Source organism: Amphiprion ocellaris, chromosome 11 (genome assembly GCF_022539595.1).
Source record: "Amphiprion ocellaris isolate individual 3 ecotype Okinawa chromosome 11, ASM2253959v1, whole genome shotgun sequence".
Taxonomy (NCBI): domain Eukaryota; kingdom Metazoa; phylum Chordata; class Actinopteri; family Pomacentridae; genus Amphiprion; species Amphiprion ocellaris.
In genome coordinates this window covers 15,155,953-15,177,322 of record NC_072776.1, presented here as the reverse complement: position 1 = coordinate 15,177,322, position 21,370 = coordinate 15,155,953, and the positions used below count along the sequence as shown (strand labels likewise).

General features: G+C 40.1%; 1 protein-coding gene across 3 annotated transcripts; it reads left to right on the top strand.

Moving 5' to 3' along the window:
• The first annotated feature begins 415 nt into the window (after positions 1-415).
• agpat3 (1-acylglycerol-3-phosphate O-acyltransferase 3) lies at positions 416-20,740 on the top strand. 3 transcript variants are annotated; one of them, XM_023266205.3, is made up of 10 exons: positions 416-629; positions 12,606-12,663; positions 12,796-13,026; positions 13,490-13,659; positions 13,840-14,001; positions 15,321-15,474; positions 15,563-15,665; positions 17,011-17,086; positions 17,568-17,766; positions 17,948-20,740. In XM_023266205.3, exons 3-10 carry the CDS (start codon positions 12,849-12,851, stop codon positions 18,037-18,039), a joined length of 1,134 nt encoding a protein of 377 aa, XP_023121973.1. In that variant the 5' UTR covers positions 416-629; positions 12,606-12,663; positions 12,796-12,848; the 3' UTR covers positions 18,040-20,740. The 3 variants fall into 3 exon arrangements, with proteins under 3 accessions (XP_023121973.1, XP_023121974.1, XP_035802309.1); XM_023266206.3 differs by lacking the exon at positions 416-629 and adding an exon at positions 1,376-1,473; XM_035946416.2 differs by lacking the exon at positions 416-629 and adding an exon at positions 6,265-6,696.
• The last annotated feature ends 630 nt before the right edge of the window (positions 20,741-21,370 follow it).

Here is a 21,370-nt window from a genome sequence, read left to right as displayed (position 1 = left end):
TGCCACAAATATCAAATTTATAGGCAATTCTGCGATGTTCCAAAATATTACTAAAACTATAGGTCATTTCCTACCTTAAGTACTTGTGGATAGCAGTTTTTATTATATTTGTTTTCCTTTTTTAGACAGAAGGATACATTGCAAGTGTAGTAAATGTCAATAAATGTCAATAAATTAGATATTTTCAGCAGTTTAAGCACTGATCTGGACACAAGACTGTTGTAGCAGGGAATCAGTAAAATTGGACATAATAGGCCCGCATCTAAATTAATTTATTCTACTTTTAACATATTAAAGCTTGCAGGCAGGTGCAGGACTGCATAAATACATTTTTTCCTCTAAATATTAGTGAATTTAATTTATGTCTGAAAATAAACGAGGGGCCGGACCGGATGTGGGACAGGCCACCTTCAGATGGGCTTGGAGGAAATGTGGGGCTTTAACCGACAAACAATAGCGCTCCTGCAAATCGCATTACCTCAAGTCATTTTTGTTGCGTTTCAGGGAACGGACCAAGTGAGCAAGCCTTCCTCGACAGACTTATTTCACGTCCTGGGAAGGCCAAAAAGCAGCGAAAAAGTGTAACTAAATCCACCGACTGGCCCTGCTCCCCAGTACATAATCTCCAGGTAAGACCGGGTACCGTTACTGACTGCTGCTAACGAGGGGGCTTGGCTAACTAGCATGGTGCACCGTCAGATGTTTATTTACAGAGGATGGAGGCTATGTGGGGAAAAGTTACCTTTCGCTGGCAACTTAGCAATCCTTCCAACTGACTTCATTACTTCCCCCACAAAAAATGATCACCCTTGCTATACGCATTTTGCTAACTTAGCATGCTAGCATGCACTGTTAGCCGCTCCCTGTCCTTCTAGTGAGTTACACACGTCAGGTTTAAGCTGTTGTCAACTAGCTTGAACGCATCTCTGGTAGCAGTAGTCGCACAGGGGGGGGCTTATTTTCTCATGTATGTGAATTTAAAAGGTTCTGTGTTTGCTTCTTTGACTTCACCGTGCGGCTAGCTTACGACCCCGGCCGCAGTCAAAGCCATGTGTGTCCAGAGATAAGCCGTGTCAGTGGCTGGATTCAAGGGATGTGCTGGCTAGCTGGTTTACTTAGCATTTATTACCCCGGTGATGCCGCATTGATGCACTCAGTCCACTTTAGCATCTTTATTCAGAGGCAACGGAGCCGCAGAAGTAACGTTGAGGCACTGTACAGTTTGACACGCCGGAGTTGATAGCAAAGTATCAGTGGGTTCATTTGAAAAAAGAAAAGAAAAGCTGCAAGCCCTCCATGCTCCGCTGTGCGTCATGTGCGCCAGCTGGCTCCGGGTTGACCTGCCTACCGATGTCGTACCACTCATCAGACGAAAGGTTACTGGAGTTCATTGAAGTCTGCGGCGCTTTACGCCAGGGCTAACTTTAGTCTTGATCCTAAGATTTGACCAGCGAGGCCAGCACTACGTGGCAGGCGAGTATTGTTCTGTCATTATTCCCAGCACTTCTTTGCCAGCAGCGATACAAGCGATTATGTGATGTTTACCAGTGATCGTAATAATACTGTGACTGTTCATGCTGTGGTCTCACACTACTGGCCATATTGTTCAGCTCATAGACTGTAGTTAAATGCAAAGCCCGTTGATGGGGTGTTTTACCTAATACACGGCAATAATGAATATTAGTTGATAATATCTGTATTTCCCCAGTGGTCCCACACAGCTATTGTAGAGCCACTTGTTAGTCAGTTGTGTCTGTATGTTACTGACCTTGACATGTGTGAACTGTTACGGTGCTTGGTAGTACAGGCGACTGATGGTTTTTAGGGTACATGATAAATTATTAGTCATTAAACAAGGTGGGTGTTTGTGTGTGAGGGATTTTTGGTTCATTAATTAATGAAGGCAATTATCGTAATTGCAATCTGTTAATTTTCTGTTGAGATAATTGGAACTTGGCTGTCTAATCTTTCTTGCATTGGTTATAATCATGATTTTGTCATGCTGGCCACAGGAGCCCTTAATAGGTATTGCTTATATTAATCAAACAAAATGTGTTGCAAACACTAATTATGGCTATAATGTACTATAATGCACTAACCTGGACAACTGGAAACATCCACATGTTCCTGCTTTCCACCTGGTGAGAAATGTTTCTGGCCAACAAGAGGCCATTAACCACTTTACATACGTACACAATTCTTTGTTGCTGCATTTATTCGTTAAAAAGGTCAGTGTAGTTTTAATTTAACTTTATTAAGTCTGTGGGTGTTTTCATAAGCCAAAGTCCAGATGTAACTGTTTGATAAAACACACATGTATTGTCATGTTAGCCAGTTTAAGCATCCTCTGTAACTATCTTCTGAGTCATATAAATGCTCCAATCAGTTCAACAAACTGTGGTGGTTCGATGTGGAGTCACATCTCTGTTTACACGCAGTAGTGACCTATTGATCTCCTTTATCTGCTAATCAACCACAGTCTTGCCCTATAGGACTTTGAAACGTATATACATAGATAAGCCTTTATCTGAGCTACGCCATCGTGGATGGTAATCCCAGACTTTTGTGGCAGTGTAGAGTTTAATTACCCCAAAATTCTTTTGGGTTATCCGTCAAGTAACTTTTAGCTTTTACATTCAATTTAAAGTGTTCTGGCATTTTCTCACATAAACTCTTCCTCTTTTTGCCACCAGACCCATTATCTTACTGACTACAGCAAAAAGGACCTTATGTTTGAGCCTTATCAGTCATCCCTTGTTATTATGGCCACATCCAGAAAAAGTGCTGGCACAGCTTTAAAGAGGTTGTAATGATGTTTAAGTGATGACAAAGGCCATTCTACATCAGCCAGCTCTTTACCTAATTTACTAAAGATTCTGTATACGAGACGATGAACATTAATGTAACAGCAAATGGCTATCTGCTATGTACAGATGGAATGGAGTAGTGGCATCCTTAGCAGAGTGCAGTCACATCTTCTGTGTGTGCCTTCTGTCCTCTATTTTGGCAGCCAGTCCAGCCATGCATGCATATTAGTGCATTTTAGTGCATATGAGTCCCTTTGACCCTGTTGACCTTCCTTGTGTTTTTACATCGACCCAGAGTGACCTCCTCAGCGGCCTTATGGGCCACTCCCCAGACATCTTGGTAACACATCTTGGCAGTTATTTCCAGCTAATAGGACAAGGCCCTATCTAAATGAATGGAGAGAAAGAGCGTCAACTGGACTTTCATTGATCTGGAAGATTAAAAACTACATGTATATAATCACCAGTCAAATCAGATAGAACCTGTTCAAAAGTTTGGTGACTTTGCCTCAGCATGAGGTTTATAAAACATTTTTCTCTGCAGGTTATGCTTCTACTACACATGCACTCAGTTTTCACATGATTGGCTGGGTGTTTCCCACTTCAGCTGTTAGAAAGATGATCTTTGAATTCTTTGTGGGGAGGGGCAAGTTGTGCCATTCAACCACAATCTCTGGTATTAGGGAATTCTCTCAGATTTCTACACAGGATTCTTTAAGTGCAACTGTGCTCCATAAAATGTCTGACCTCTCACATCGGATGGTAAACACAAGAGTGCATTCAAAAATGCTTGACTAGTATTCCAAAAGACAAAGGTGTTTTTTTCAGAGATAGTTTTTTTTTTTAACATAATTTATGTGCACTCATTTCATCTCATTGTAAGAGTTTCTGCTGTGTTGCTGCTCTCTGATATTCTTGTTTGCTCTCAGTTTCATCACAGTGGAACAGACATGAGTAAAGCAAATGAGAGGTGGGTTAGGTGAAGATATTGAGATGACAAGAACTTTCTACAGCATTTGCATTTTGCAATGCTAGCATGGGCTCATTGTTTTATATTATTTTTTGTTGGCTGTCATGTTTATAGTCTGTCTGTATATTAATTAACATGCAAGTGGCGGGGGGGGGGGGGTGGCGACTCCCCTAATAGTTTTGATCTGAGATGCTGGTGCTCGAGTAACATCAGCGTTTCTGAGTGTCGTATACAACACCTTTAGGACCTCCTGTCCTCTCTAAGAAAATCCCTTCTCTAGAGGCTTTGCATAAAACATTTGAATAGCTTTCAAAATTTCCTCAATATCAAGCCAAGTCCCACTGCTCCCTTTGATCATTGTAATAAGAGATTTGTCACCCAGAGGCAAAGATCTTTAAAGGGTGTTGTAATCATTTTAAATGATAGTAGATGGCTGCAGAGATAATACATGCTGGACGAATCATTGAATTACTGGTTTTAAGCTTTTCATCGGGTCTGTTGTAGTATTATTGTTGTAATGCATTGTACATCTTAGGCAGGATTTCCTTTTTCATTTTCTTTTTTTCTTTTTTTTGATGTGACAGTAATGACTACATTTTCTTACAAAGTAAACTTCAATATTGCCAAATCTGATAAGTGCAAATTAAATCTCTCCCAGTGTACCATTATGCTTGTTTGTTTTTGCTTTTTGGCCAATGCGTGCATGTTTATAATCAAAGAAACTGAGTGCACTTTAAGCATTGTTTCAGCTGTCAAGAGTAATGCTAAGAGAATCATCTAACTCATGGTAGAAAGAGATGTAAGATTAGGGTTAGGGTTTAAAATACACATCACATATGGCTGAACTAACAGTGTAAGTGAAGCTACTGTTGAGCGTTCGGCAGTGCACTGGTGCTGTGTGAGGATTGAGTGCTCTTCCTGCTGTGAAACATGGATGACCTTCCCTGTCCAGCTATCACAATGTATTTTTGTCTCCATTTGCATTTGTCTTTAATGCCCAGTGGTAAGACCTCAGGACTGTACTGTAACCTTTGGCTGGGTTGCTTCAGTAAATGCTTGACAGTTTCTTTCTGCCTCTGTCTGCCAGATTGTCGGAACCACATTAACATTGACTCAGTGCAAGAACCCAAAGGCTTTTGTTTGCTCTCCCACTAGCCCTGTGTGCCATCTTTATGTGCCTGAGTAACATCGGTCTGTCGTAAATCCTTTTCGTTCTCATAGTGTTTTCAAGAAGAGAGTGCTAGGATGAGGGATGAACATCTCTGATTTTCAGGCTTCAGGATAATTTATCCCTAATTGCACCCGACGAGGGAGAAAGCGGAGCATAGCAACTCATGACAAGGTTATTTAAAGAAAATATTGACCATCTGTTTGAACTCAACCCCAAAAGACGTTACTAACAGGTGGCTAAGGGCAAGGCGAATCCCTGGGCGATAGCAACAAGATGATAGAATGTCCAATAGTTTCTCATAAATGCCACGAAGGAACATGGCAAAATGGCAAAGTTCAGTTGCATGAGCAAACCCTAAGCATGCTCTATCTTGCTCATGCCCCAACCATATCTCTTGATGATAAAACACCTTTGCCCTCACTCACTCTCCCGTGGCTTCTGTGAAGGCTTCTGAGACATGTGAGCCCGCTGCTGTCGCCTGGGCCTCTGGATGCCTCCATCTGTGCCCGCAGACCTCCATTGGTAAAGACTGCGGCCAGCAGGAAGCAGCTTCGGGGTCAAAAAACACCCTCTAATCTGTATCCCCACCACCTCCACCTAAGCGATGACTCTTGGCACCCTGCTCTGAGAGCTGACTGATTTGACATGACACAGGTCCCTGTTTGGTGCCACCAGGTCCCAGCCAGACACTTCCATGTGGTGTGGTGGCTTCACCTTTGTCACCCTCCATGCTTCCTTCCCGGGTACCCAGAGTTCAAGAGTTTCTTTCACGCTTAGTTATTATGTCTTACTGATGTTGGGTCAGTTCACCTAAAAGCTGGTTTTGTGTTCTTTCTTTATCTCATATGTGAGATACTTTGTGAATCCGTATTTATTTTTATTTGCACGTTTTCCAGTGTTGTGCTACTATTAAGTGTGTTCTCAAAAAAAGGTGAAATTCCATGTGAGGTGCTTCAATTAAAAATGACGTTAAATTGAAAATGAAAATTTTCTCCTCATCTTTAATACAAATAGGCCATTAGCAAATATTGATATATATCCATATCAACTGAAAAGAAATATTTTATCATGATAAATTTTTCATCTGTATCGTCCAGCCCTACTTAAGTGTAACGGATGTCATTCTGGACTCCACCTTAGCTGGGAACAGCCCAGGCTGGTTCTTTGTTAAGTTAATGAAATGCGACATATCCAGGGTGCCCATAGCCTGCTAATCAGCACTAATCAGATCCACTGGATTAGAGGATGGGAATGCATGTAAGACACTGCTTACGGTACATGTGTGCCTCCTTCCTTCCTGTGAGACATCTATCTAGGCGTCTTCTTGGCATTCTTTAGAGGGCTCCAATAAGAGTCCACTGTTGCATTTTTGGTGTTTTCTTTGTACGCTTACTGTGAATGGAGATCTGTTCTTTTTGGTAATTTTTCTGTTGATCGCCAACACTTTGCTCCACAGTAAACTCTTCCGCTGATCAGGCAGTTCCTCCTACAGGTCCTGGGATCTGGCTGTGTTCTTGCTGTCATCATCATAATCTCCCTCTTTCGTTCTGTGGGATTATCATGCTGCTATGAAGCAGGACAGCCTGTGACTATCCACGGCTCTCTGCAGGCCTTTTCTTTATGCTTTTGTTCTGGCTTTGAATTGGTGGGATACCAGGAGCCAAAATGCTGAACCAGAGTGCTGTCATGATCTTCACTGGGATTTGTGGGGCGATGGTGGTCATGGCAATGGCCTACTATGTCTACTGGTAAGTTAAATGTGAGAGAGGTGGTTCGGCGTGTGGTCGCTGCACACTAAGATGAGTCTTGATATAGATTTGTTAGAAACTCCTAGATGTAAAAGTCAGGCTAGGCCTTCTAGGTATAACTCAGCTGTTCACAGTGGTAGGTGGAGCGAAAACATTTGCAAGCCAAATGAAGTTTTCAGAATTAAAATGTTATGGTAATAGAGCACTTCCTGCCAAGGTGTGAGTGAACTTTGACATTGTTTAGCTGGTTGTAAATACACATTTCAACTTCCTTTCTCATATGATCAACTCATAGCAAGCAGTGGTTATTTGTTGGTACAGTAGGTGCTTCAGGTGATGCAGAGCAGAAGCAGCTGTCCAGCCTTAAGCAGCTTTAACCTAGTCAGCATTACTAATCCATCCTGCAGGTTGAGTGGCCTCACAGGTGGACCCCTGACCCTCAGGGAGGTGAACTTCCACTTCTCTGCACATCTTTATGACAAACCAACCAAATGTCTGTTTTCCTTGACTCCTTATATTTCAAGAGAGTGCTTGGTTTAGTTAACACTACAAAAAAAGTGGACCTGTTTGATTGATGTGATGACATAATGAAGGGGTGCTGTTCTTTAGGTGTGATATTGTGAAGAAGAATCTCATTCAGTCTGGGGAGGGGGTCAAGCGTAAACATTTTGATCAAAATGGGTTGAAGTGCCTACTCCACTAAACGGCTAACCCCAATAGCTGGGATGGAGCAGTTATCCAATCAGGTTTTCTTGGCTGGGAAACACTGAATTGTTTACCTAAAGTAGAGAATGATTCACCTTGACAAGGTTGTTTGGTTGTTTGTGTCAGTACATTAAGGCAGTCAATGTATTCTTTAAAAATGTAAATATCTAATTATGCCATTTATGATATTTTCAAAAACACATAACCATCACCCCTGTAATCCAACCTTAAAACAGCAGACTGATATCATCAGATGATATTTACTTGTCCCAGATAAGTCTGTATTACCATGCTGTTGGCTGATTAGATAAGGGAATTACAGGAAAGAAATATCAGATATGTTTGGGAAAAAAAGTTGTGCCAACAATACATTGTTCACCGGGGCGTACTGACATTGTATTTTCAGCTGTCTCCCAAACTGGATATCTTGATATTGGGATGTAAAAACACAGCTAATCTCAAATTTATTTATCCTACAAGTTAGTTTCACAATTCAGATCTTAATGGCCAACACATTCTGAAGGCTTTTAACGAAGTTTAACAGGCCAAAGAAATTGTCTTTGTTCTTCCTTAGCACTGAAAATATGCAGAAACTTTATAAGTTCACAATTTTCCTAGATTGGAATAGTTTTCTTAGACATTTTAGTACAGAATGCAGTAATAGAATCTGTAAAGTAAATGAATGAATCATTGTTTTACAAGCAGAACTTTAACTTCAAAAAGATCTCCTTGAAAAAAATAAATAGAAAAAAGTACTCATTAAGATGCAGAAGAATCATTTGAATTTGGTTCTTTCAACATTCTCTCAAGGCCTTATTTGGCCACTTAACACCAATTCTTAAATCAAATATGTTGAGTGCTTCTGATGAGGTGCAAAGTGTATATCTATATATATCTATATATATCTATCTATCTCTCTCTCTCTCTCTCTCTCTCTCTCTCTCTCTCTCTCTCTCTCTCTCTCTCTCTCTCTCTCTCTCTCTCTCTCTCTCTCTCTCTCTCTCTCTCTCTCTCTCTCTCTCTCTCTCTCTCTCTCTCTCTCTCTATATCTCTATATATATATATATATATATATATATATATATATATATAAAAGCAGCGTTAATGCACACAGAGTTGGTGTGTAAAATGCACTTAGTTCTGCTTCATTTTATACTTGAATGAAAGTCTGTGGTTACTTTGTTTGACTCCAGGCATGTACAAGGACAGCAGCAGGAAGATCATGTGAAGAAAAAGTAGAACAAAGTTTGTGACGCATTTAATTTAAAAATTCCTCTATCTCAACTGTCACACACAGAGTCAGTGCTTGTTGCCACAGCAGAAGTCAGCCAGGAAACTTCTGCTGTGGCTGCTTATGGCCAAACCATGCACGCTGACAGAAGCTGAAAGGGAAAACCGTGAAATTATTTTAGCTCTAAAATGACTACCAAAAGCATCAGTTACTTGGTTTGGAGAAGTTCCATTTATCTTTCAAACCAAGCTCATATTTTTTTTTTTTCCACAATATTTTTATTTTGTTTTTCACAGCAATGGAAACATCTTTACATTGTATATAAAATAGAATACAAACTGTTTTACTGCTTTAAAAAAAAACAAAAACAAAAGCAAACAAAAAAACTAACAGCAAACAAATAAACAAACAAACTGCTTCTCTCCTCTATAAACTTTAGTGCAAGTCCAGTTACAGTCTGTTATTTCAAAGATAACACAACAAAATCAGCACTTAAGTGCCCTTATATTAGTACATAAGTGCACATGCATTCCTTTGAGAATATACACAAAAATAAAAATGCAGGTGCAGAAGCTGCATGGTCCATCAATCTGAGGGTCTGCTAAATCTTGATCTTTGACGTACTTCACAAAGGGTCCCCATATGTTTTCAAAGACCTGCTGCTTGTCTTTCAAAATGTAAGTTATTTTTTCTACAGGGAGATTTGACAGCATCTGTCTCACCCACTGGCTGATACTTGGTCTACTCATTGATTTCCAAAGTAATGCAATACACTTCTTAGCAGTAAGCAAGCTGAGGTCTGTAAAAGCTCTTTCATGTTTTTTATATTTGGAATTTTTTGGATATAGTCCCAGGAGGAAAAATTTTGAATTTGTTGGAATTTGTTTTGAAATAATTTTTTCTATTGTTTTCCTCACCTCCTCCCAAAATGGGCTTATTTTCCTACATTGCCAGATACAGTGAAAAAAAGTTCCCTTCGAATCTATGCATTTTGTGCAGATGTCTGGAATGTTTTTGTCATATTTATTTAATTCAGCTGGAGTGATGTAAGTCCTCATTAACCATTTGTAATGAATTAACTTATTGCGTGTGTTTATAGATTTGGTGTGTGCTTCAGCACAGGCCAAACTCCAGTCTTCCTCTGAAATCTCCAATTGTAAGTTTTCTGACCAGGCCTTGCGTTTGTAATGCGAGTTTTCAGATGATGAAGATGTCAGTAGATTGTAGATTCCAAGCTCATATTTTAAGACGAAATAAACAAATTTAATAAATGTAAACAAAGATGTCAAAGAATTGATGATTAACAGTCTAGCTCGCTGAAACTGCAACACAATTATTATTATTTGCTACTAAAAGCAAACAAAATAATTGGCATTCTGTCAAATCACATACATAACAAGTGATACAGAATACCTTAATTTAGCCCAACTGAAATTCAAAGAGAGATGTGGGCTTTTTTAGAGATTCCCTTTGTGATCTCCTAATTTAGCCTGGGTCAAAAGTGTGAGGCCACAGGTTGCACCGCAGTCTACTGATAAGCTTTTTACTGACAAGTAACGATGAACTGTAAGGTTGATTAACATTGTAGGAACTGAAACCCCTTATAATGGACTTCCTCATAACCCATTAGAGATTTAATTGCTATGCTGGCCTCTTTGATCTTTTTATTTAGGGCTATAGTTTTCCACATTTCCAAGAAGTGTTACCTTAGCCACCTATGAAGTGTGCAATAGTGTAACTTTACCCTCCTTGTCACCCTCTCCCACTGTGGCCAAGGGTCACATCTGTAATTCAGAGACAACTGTGCAGTATTTCATCACTTTAGGGATATTTCAGCAGCCCCAGACATTTGTAAACGTTGCTGTGGGTATTGACCCAAGAGCTTGAACTGAACTTCTGTGGATGTGCATGCAAGATTTCATTTCCTTCACACCCAGGTCATTTCATTAGTCTGTGTATTGTGTTGCACTGTGTGAGAGGGATTGATTGCACTGGATTAGACTTGTTGTTGACCCACAATAATCTTGTAGCCTTGTGTCAACTCTGTGCTTTATATTAAGACTAGTTGCTTCGCTCTTAACTGGGACTGGTCTTGAGGTAATATGGTGAAAACTTAAGATAACAATGTGAACATATTTATATTTGCTTCAAAATTTAGGCCCGTGGATTTTTGGTGGTTTACAATTTGTTGGGATAGAAAAACAACTCATGTCTTTAACAGATTTCACTCACTGTCATTTCATGTATGCTGTTTGGGCAGGACAGCCACTGGGTTTTTCTCTTAGGCTGGACATTTACTGTACTCTGTTTGGGCAGCGATGTTTGAAGATGTAAGAAACCAGTCATTTCAGACAGAAAAAGACAGTGTCTGTGGTTCAAGACTGTTATGTCAGTGGGACACATGGTTGGCTCAGAATGTTTGTTCCCCTTGTTGTCTAGCATGCAGACTAACAGCAGACAGCCTCTTTTTTTGCTGGTTTGCTGACACAGTTGTGCTGGTGACTGTACTTGCTAACGCTGCATAGTAAATGATATAATAATCAGGAGCAAACGCAACCCCTGCTTTTTCAATTGAACTTTATAAACTGAGCCATACTGATGCTTTACTTTTTAAGTTTTTTTTTTTTTCCCCCTGGTCAATCAAATCAAGACTGGACTTAATTATTTAGTATTTTTTTAAAATATATTTTATGTGTAGAAAAGCTTAACTTTTTTTTTTTTTTTAAAACAAAAAACAGAGGGCATAATGTAAAACAAAGCAGGTGAAGGTTAAGTTGACAGTCCTGAAGTGGCTTTGTTGAAATGTTTCTCAGAATAGCTTTAAGCTGGCTTGACCTACACTTTAATGGGTTTTGGTGCAGATGTGGAAATAGTCCAGTCAAAGTTAACTGTCCTGTGGTCATTCTTATGGATTTTCACCTGGAATAAAAATTATTGATATTTTTCTGAACAGTTTGATTAAAAAAACATGGTTTGATCACTTCAGAGGGATCTATAAAGGTGTATTTGGGCAATACATCATGTAATGCACTGTCTTCTCTCAACCGCTATCAGCATCCTGGCCTTTTGGCAATGCACAAACCATTTAACATCTTTTCTGAACATTAGACATCCATTCTGTTTTATCTTCTACACAAACACAGTCACACCCTAACCTAGGGGCAATCACATGTTTCCAGTTCACCTGCCGGAGGAAAATGGAGCACCCAAAGGAGACTCTCACAAGCTCAGACAGCTCAAAATGTAGGCCTCTGTCTGGGCTCTTGGCAGAGCATCTTGGGCTGCAAGCTGTTCGTTATTTTCAAGATCAATGAAATCTTCATGTAGTCCATTCTTTCTGGCTAGTAGGCCAGAAGCTGAAAGTCTTTAATTTGAATTGACAAAACTAAGAAGAGCAGCAGATTTTCAAATTCAAGATGCTGCAATGAGCTAAAGTATGCTTAATGGGTTTTTTTTTTTGTTCTGTTTATTCTTTTTTTTTTTTAGATGTTTTAAGGTGCAGCCCTCTGTATTCAAGTAATGTTCTAAGTTTAGTGTTTTGTCATAAAATATATACATTTAAGGGAAAAGCTATTTTCCCCAAAGTCAAACGTAAAAATCCATTCATTATAACAAAAACTTACAACAGTGCTAACCCCCATGCGGCTCAGATCAAATCAGGACAGCCAAAACAATGGCCTTTGTCAGTCTATTGTGTGTGTTTTTTGTCCATAGAATTGTAGTGCCACATTAAGCTTAAAGGGTTGTCCTACAGTTCCAGTTTGTCACAGTTTTTAACTTTGTGCATGTTAACCTCTGACACACCAAGAATGATAGAGGCTATTTCAGACCTTATGCTATTAGCTAACATAATTTAACCTATCTGATGCATGGTGCACTAAATTAAATTCTCTTGTAATAGCCCTGTATTACAGGTTTTTGTGTGTCTTTCCCATCACTGTTTGCTCAGCCTCTCTCCTGCTGTCTTTTACAGGACTGCAATATTGGCTGAAGGTCCGTGTAAACGCGGCTTGTAAAAGGATTCCACCGTGGTAAGTCCTGTTGTCTACAGTTTACTCTTGGTCTATGCCTATTTTATCTGCTCTTGTTTCTCATGCTCTTTTGTTCTTTATTCGCATCGCTCAGTAAAGTTTTTCTCATCACTGCCTTCTCTGCTCTGTCAGGTTGGTCGTAGTGTATAGAGAGGAGCCTTCTCAGCCCTCCAGGCTCCTCAGCCATGGCTCTGCTGGCCTACCTGAAGAGCCTGTTCATCCTGCAGCTGCTGATGGGCTTCGTGTTTGTGGTGAGCGGCCTCATCATAAACTTCATTCAGCTGTGCACCTGTGTCCTCTGGCCGATCAACAAGCAGCTCTACCGCAGAATCAACTGCCGGCTCTCCTATTCCCTCTGGAGTCGTGAGTACTATAGATTTTTTTTTAAAGTCTGATATATGTAATATTGGAAGCAAGAAAACAATCACAAATCTAGCAGGTCCAGGGCAATAGTAGTACATACTTTAAGCCATGCTTTGACCATCTGCAAAATGTAATGCTTTGTCTTTAGAATGTGTTTGAGCTGGCTTTGTCAGTTGTGTCATGCACAAGCACTTTGTATTAATGTGCTGTGACTTTGCTTGAGGTTTTCACTTCACAAAACACAGCTGCTCTCATTAACCCTGATGACAGACATTAAATTTGCACCAAAATAAACCAAAACACTTCTATAGATTTGCTGATAATTCTATTTGGGACTGGATCCCATCGCACAAAAATATATTGATTTGGTACCTTAAAATGCTGTTTATAATTAAGATATAGTAAGTGTTGAGGTGTCAGTACCTTCCTCATGCCCCAGTGCTGTATTGTCCTGTCTGTGCAGAGCTGGTAATGCTGCTGGAGTGGTGGTCGGGCACAGAATGCACCCTATACACTGACCAGGCTACGGTGGACAAATTTGGCAAGGAGCATGTCATCATCATCCTCAACCACAACTATGAGATCGACTTCCTGTGTGGCTGGACCATGTGTGAAAGATACGGCGTCTTAGGGGTCAGTTGAGTACTGAACTAAAACTGTATTTGTTGAGCATTGAAAGAGATGCTCACACACACATTTTTCTGCCTTTTGAATTAAAGTTTGTCAATATGATGTGCTGCTCTTAACAATTTCAATCCTAAATGTGAGAAATGCATGTCATTGTTAAAATCATGGACTTTTTCTCCTTTCTAGAGTTCAAAAGTGTTAGCTAAACATGAGCTACTGAAGGTTCCTCTAATTGGCTGGACCTGGTACTTTCTAGAAATTGTTTTCTGCAAAAGAAAGTGGGAGGAGGACCGAAACACTGTCTTCAATGGACTAAACAGGCTCAAAGACTATCCTGAATATATGTGGGTAGGTACCATCAGCCATACTGTTTGTCAGTCCTCTGGTATGTGTGTAGAGGCTCAGCAAGTTAGCAGCTTCTTGGCATCCATTTCACAAAGTAACCGCATTTCTCAAATCAATTCAACTCTAACCAAATTGCACAATCAAAATTGTGAAATATCCTCTCAAAATTGATATCTGTGTACATCATTTTAGTAAAATGTAGGTGTGACTAGTTCCATATACGAGTCTAAAATAAGATTGTTATTTATATAAATGTTATGTGTATGACAGCTTCATGGGTCTCATTTTTGTAGCTTTAACCATCACCCATACATTGAGTAATAGCCCCTGTTTGAACAGGAAAACTGCATGAGCACAACTATGGCAAGTAAAGTAGATCAAAGGTGAACTAGAAATCTGACCTGTGAGCTATTTACAGTGAGCTATTTTGTCTTGCTGTGTGCTGTTATTTGTTTTGTTTCCAAACACGTTTAATTAACTTGAGTCTATTGAAAACCCTAAAGATCACATGACTGCTTGTGCTCTGACATCTCAGTTGTGAATACAATGGTATAACTACCAAAACACACTACAGTGGCCAAAACAAGACACATGAAAGTACGTTGCAATAATCTGGAATTATTCTTTAATTGTTTTCAAGCAGTTCCAGAAATAATCTGCTTTTCCAAAATGTGGGAAATTATGCTGCAGTTGCTGCCCTTTGACCCGGTTTCTCTCACCGAGTGCGATGCTGGCAGTAATACACAAAAACTGTTCCCTGAGTGCACCAGCTGTATTTAAAAATGTCTCAGTGTGAGGCTGGGTGTTTAATTATTTTTTCCTGTGAAACTTCATGAACTGGACTTTCCACTGTACGTAAACCATTTTCAAAGACGAGGATGCAAAACAGAAAAATGGCTGCATTCATGGCATCTTATCTGGTGGCAGCGAGTCCCACTGTCCACTGCTCTCCTTATCCTTAAAACTGTGTTACAGATTTTCACTGTGACTTGACCAGTTCTTCAGCTGAGATTAGGCAGATCAGCTGTTGATCTAATTACTCGTTAAGTCAAGCATCAGGCCACTGCTGATGACATAGTTTTCATGTGTTCAGGTAAACATAGTTAGCGCTCTTTTTCCTCAGCTGCTGTCCACCTGTCTGCTTTAACACCACCGAGATAAGATTGTGACTTTTAGCCTAGTGTTACAATGAGGTGAACTTGATCTGTAATTCAACCAAAGTAGTGGATGGGACAAGAGAAAAGAGGTCACATTAAGCCTGTGATTTTATTTTTTAATTTTTTCCATAGGTGTGTATTAACACGGCTCTTCTCTCCCGACAGTTCCTGCTGTACTGTGAGGGCACCCGATTTACAGAGAAGAAGCACCAAATCAGCATGCAGGTTGCAGAGAGTAAAGGCCTCCCCAAACTTAAATATCACCTCTTACCTCGAACCAAAGGATTCACCACCACACTGCAGTGTCTTAAGGGCACAGGTGAAGTACATAAACACACTCACAAAGTTCATTATGTTCACAGCAGTTTTTTGTTTTATTCTCAATCAACTTTTCGTCTCTTTTGCAGTAACCGCTGTGTATGATGTGACCCTTAACTTCAAAGACAACCAAACTCCCACTCTCCTGGGCATCGTCAACGGCAAGAAATACAAAGCTGACCTGAGTGTAAGGTGAGTGCCACTGACACCCGGCGTTACTTTTAAATCATCGTTTTTTGCTGTAATAAGGCATGACACTGCCAGCTGCTCCATCATGTGTAAAGTGATGAATGAATTTTAAGCACTCTGGCCTCCTTCCAATTGCATTTTTACCCCATAACAATCAAAGAGATAGTGAGGCTGGCTACATTCCCAGCATGTTGATGGTTTCAGAACAATAGCGCCTATGAACGGGACGCTGGACCCGATTAAAGAGCTGGCCAGGACACGGCACCAGATAGGGATGCTCCCACTGGAATGACTGGGCAAAGCATGTGTTGTCTTAGAATTAATAGTACAAATACTGTGTTTAACAATTTCACTAAGCTATAACTATGAAAAGCCGAGTACTGAAATACTGTAGGATTTTTTTTTATTTTTTTGGGAGGTCAAGTAATCTGGAGGCGGTTAAACATACCAGATGGTTTAATGACTGTGAAAACTGATGCTCAATGTAGCAGGGTGGATGTGAAGTTTAGGAGAGGGGAGTCCTCTGTTGGTGAGATGCTGCTACTACAGCCAACAAGTGGCATCTTTTATTAGGAAACGCTTTCAGCCACTGTATGAGAGCTTCAGTGGATAATGGAAAGTGTGTGTTGTTTTGTTTTGAATGATGGATCGTAAAACATCCGATTGTCCATTATGTGACTTGTCTTGGACAGAAGGCCTGGAAAATTAGATTGACTGGGTTATTGCGCTTATCAATCATGTATATATACAACTTAACAGTGGTTCTTTTAAGTTGGTTGGCCTTAATTGTTCTGCAGTTTTTCTCTTGCTGATGTCATGCCCTTTAAAGACAGGGACACACATTCGCTGCCTCTCATCCATCATCAAGATTAATATTTACAGCTGGGTTTATGACAGGATATGGAGGCAGGAGGAAAAATGGCAAGGAGGCAGGAAAATAGTGTGCCATGGGAAATAATTACTTTTTGATTTAGTTTATCAGGTTGCACTGCAAAGACGGACTTCATCTGAACATTCTCCTAAAGGTCCATTTTGTTAATATCAAGCGTCTCATCTAAATTTAGCATTTTTGCTTAGTATCTTTTCTGTGCAAATTGAACCATAGATTAGCAAGTTAGTTTTTTAAAAAAAAAAAAAAAATACTGTTCCTTGTACATAATGTCTTCATTACTAACCGTTAAGACAAAATCTGATGTCAGATTTTTAGTTAAAAGCGTCTGTCTAGTCTGTGTGGTTTCAAGAATATTCAGTTCTGTTCTCAGTATGTGTGTAGCTGTGAAACTGCACACGACACTGAAGCCAAACTGTGCGGTCGTTTTTTTATAATTATACTCTGTTTCCCATCCAGGCGGTTCCCTGTGGAGGATATACCAGATGATGAGCAGGAGTGCGCCAACTGGCTGCACAAGCTCTACCAGGAGAAGGTAAGCTCAATCCATTAACAAAATATTAACAGGACCGTAACTAAAGCTGACATTCAAACAAATCTCAGATCACTCTTCTACACAAACTATCACCAGACTGCAATCTTATAAAATATGTTTTGAGTTTTTTTTTTCCTAAGACTGAAGCAGGAGATTCGTAGAATATATTGTGAATTCACAGAATTTTTTCTTAGTCTTTACATCAGTGTCGAAAGTATTCAGAGGTTTTGATTCAGAAATTGTTGTCATTTTACACTCCATTGTGTCACATTTAAAACCCTACTTAATGTTCCTTTAAATCTAGACAATACAGATCCTCAGAGTAGTTCCCTAATGAGCTCAGATGGATCTCTGACCTTCACTTTGATTTTATCTTGTTTGACAAATTAAAAGGAGGTTGTTGTTGCTTGAACTTAAATAAAGCAGCGCTATTATTTATCAAGGAACACAGTGCAGATCAGTTCTTTTCGTTGTCCCTCAGGATGCCTTGCAGGAAATGTACAGCAAGGAAGGCAAGTTCCCCGGACCCACAATCATCCCACCTCGCCGACTATGGACACTGCTCAACTTCCTGTTCTGGGCCACCCTGCTGCTTTCACCCCTCATCAAGTTTGCCTGTGGTGTGGTCGTCAGTGGCTCCCCTCTCCTCATCATTGGCTTTATCATCTTCCTCATTATAGGTAGGTAAAACCTGCACCAATGCTCCCAGAACAAAGAGTGATGCAGCTCTTTGCTTTTTTCCTTATGTGGGAAAAATAAGTGAAATTCCAGGCTTCTTATATTTCCTAAAGGTCCCTTGTTATTTAACCTTTGTATTGCTGCCGTCATTCACTCGTTTTACGTCTTTTGTTCTCTTTCCAGCCTCCGTAGCTATCCGCCGCCTCATCGGGGTCACCGAGGTGAAGAAAACAGGCTCCAGTTACGGCGATCAGGAGGCCAAGAAACAAAACTAAAGTGTGTCACCCCCTCCCGTGTATGGCCGTTTGTGTACGGTCGCCCTGCGGTGTCTCACCCTTACCCAACTCCATTCTCCTCCTACTGTTGAGTCAGTTGGTAGGCCGGGGAGGAGACCCAGCTGTGAAAACATAATAGAGACCAGAGTTAAAAATTCTAATGGCACTAGAGTGAGAGAGAGTACAGAAGGTCTGAGGTCCAAGTTCTCTGGTGTGTCACAGAACATAAGGAGGGGGAGATGCAGTACGGTATTCCCCTGCATCTTTCTTAATCCAGCTTGCCCCCATCCAAGTCCCATTCAATCTCAGTAACACCCTCCAAGTCTGAGGTCACACAGACCACCATTCAGCCCATTTTTCTGCTCTTCACTAACTACATCCACTTCCTGTCACAGTCATCAGCCAATCAGGGGGTGGGGGTGGGGGGGGCATGCTGATTCTTTTTACCCACGGTACACAAGCCAATCCATATTTGATCTTTTCTAATCTCAACCTCCATCCAGGGGCAGCGTTTTTCCGCAACAGCTGCCTGTGACATGCAGGACGTCCACCTCCCTTTTTCTCACTAAGTGGGACTTGTAATGGGAATCGGTGCCTTGAGGCCCAGCCTGCTTTTCCTTAATGGGGTCACTTCACCCAAATCATGCAAAATTTACCATTTTACCTTGAGGTGTTTAGCCACGCAGGTAATTATGACTCTAATATGTGCAGGTCTGAGATATCTGCCACTCAGATTTTAACTGTTATACCAATACAATAAAAGTGAATCAGCTTTTGTTGTTGCTGAAATCATTATAAGCGTACATTTGAAAAACTTGACAGCAGAAGCTATATGTTGAATGTAAATGTGAAATTGTAAGTAGTTGTGTGTACTTTAAATGTCATTTGTAATTATTTGAACACCAACACTGAGATACAGTTCATTCTTATTGTATTGGGGTAGCAGCAAAAGTCTGTGGGCAGAGATCTTAAAATATAGAGTCCACATTATCTGTGAGGCTAGATATAGAAAGGTTTAAGTCGATAAATCCTTTTTATTTTATGCATATGATCCTGGTGTACTGGCCCCTTAAAATCCTGTTTTGGAGAGGCTGGTGTCTGTTAAACTACAGCAAGGGCTTTGAATGTGAAAACTGTCCTTATCAAGGATACCTACCATCTGTTACAGGTCTCATTTGTTGCCCGCAGCACCGAAACCCTCAGACACATTTTGACACGTCTCAATTTCTTAATTTGTTCCTATCTCCTACTTTCACTTGGCTCTACACATTTAGGGATTTGCATACATCAGGCATTTTTAATGGGACATTATCAAACCTTCTAAATGTTAATTCAACCTGTTCATAGCAGTTCAACACACCACCAGTTGAAATACAACTCACTGTTAGATGTGACTTCTCTGCTGCTGCTGTTTAGTGGCAGCGCAGCCAGATTCCTAAAAAAGGTCACCAACTGTCTTCATGTAGCCACGCAGCTGTTAGCGTATTACGTTGCTCTCCTGGGATCGACTGTAGTTGTGATATTTTACCCTTTGCCTTAAATCAAGCTTGCTCAGGCAAGGGATTGCTTATTCGCCACCCCTTTAAAACTGCACCCACCTCTTACCTCTGTTATGTTTGATTGCTCAGCCGCTCTTCCTTCCATTTCCAGAACGCATCGGTGGAGTAGCATGCATTCATTTGGTGTGATTACCAAAATGAGTGAATAATTTAAAAAAAAAACAAAAAAAAAAACACTATGGATCTTTGAAGTGGCTATCTATGAAGATGGTGGTTTTGTTCAAGGCGTCCTGTAACTGTGTACACTGGAAATGAAGAAAAGTGATGTCAACACAGTGACACTCAACCGCTGGTGGCACAGTTACGATTTCATACATTTCACAATCTTAGAGTCGCTTATCCAGATTTTAATTGTTTTTACTGGTGTCTCAGATTAAATGTTGGCTGCTGCAGTATAGGAGTGGATCTCTCCCTCAGTTAGACATTTCCTGGTCCAAGATGCAAACAATGGCAGCCAGACGTGGAGGGGACATTTTGGTTCACGCTCTCTCGTTCCCCTTCCCGTGCCACATGTAGTATTAATCATACATTTCGTTTTGTTGGCTTAATTTTTTTGGGGATCTTCACTCCCCAGCAGCGGTATGTCGTGTACTTCGTCTTTCTGTAGTTCTTTCAAACCAGACAGATTTCATGCAAGCCTTAATTAGTGCTGCTTCGTTTTTGTGTGAAGATGTAGAAGCTCACCCCTGTGGTAGTGAAGGACTGAGAATTCTAAAAAATGTTCACCAGTACAGCAGGCAAGTTATTGGGATTAGCTGCCGAGTAACTTGCTCTAAAGTTTTAACATAAAAAATGAAGACAAATGAGAATGATTATAGTTGGCTCTTTTGTGTGAACGATACAATTTCTAATTAATCCACATTTTTTTACACGAAAATACTTTGAGTTGCGTTACCTCAGATAATTGTGGAAAGCTTTAGGATCTTTGCCTGTTATAGTTTTTTAAGATCTGTTTTCTCTTGAATCAAAACCAACAAACATCAGCTAAAACTGCAGTTCAACCCATCCTGTCATTCAGTCAAAGTCATATTCCAAAGCAACAATGGCTGCTCAGAAATTCAAACCAGTATTTGGAAAATCTTTTTACACTGGGTGTTTTTGTTTTTTTAATTCAGTAAAGAAATTAAACTATTGGTACCTTGTGGTTGTTTTTTTTTCCTTTTCTATGAAATTCTTGAATAGACTCAAATGACGTTACAAATCGATGCCACTTTAGATGCACCACTTTCTAAAATCGCAAAGATAATCCAGTTAGTGGCACATCTAGCATCAGCTTTTGTTTTCTACAGCTATTTTTATGTTTCCTTCAATTTAAACACTTGAGAATATTAAAGGATTTAATCACAAAGCAAATCTTACTGTTTTGACTTCTTTGGATTTGTGTGAGTTTCCCTGTGCACACAACAGTTAACGTAACAAGAATGTAGCTCAGTGGGTTGCCAAGGGCAACCCACTGAGTTGGACCATTTTCTCCTTCCATCTTTTCTCCATGAACACAACCATTTTCACAGAGGCATACTGGCATTCATTCTCCTCCATTCATCACAACACATTCACAGTTTTCAATTGAACAATGGTAGAAAGTCACAGAAGTGTGACATAATGTGTGAACTGTGTAAACTGAAAATATGTACATAAAAAAATGATGAATGTCACGCTCCCTTTTAGAAAATTGTAGAGATGTACTTAGCTGCTCTTTAGACCTTTTGAATGACACATTAACCAACAGTCCATCAGATGTCCACAGGGCATTTTGGATATATTGTCACTGG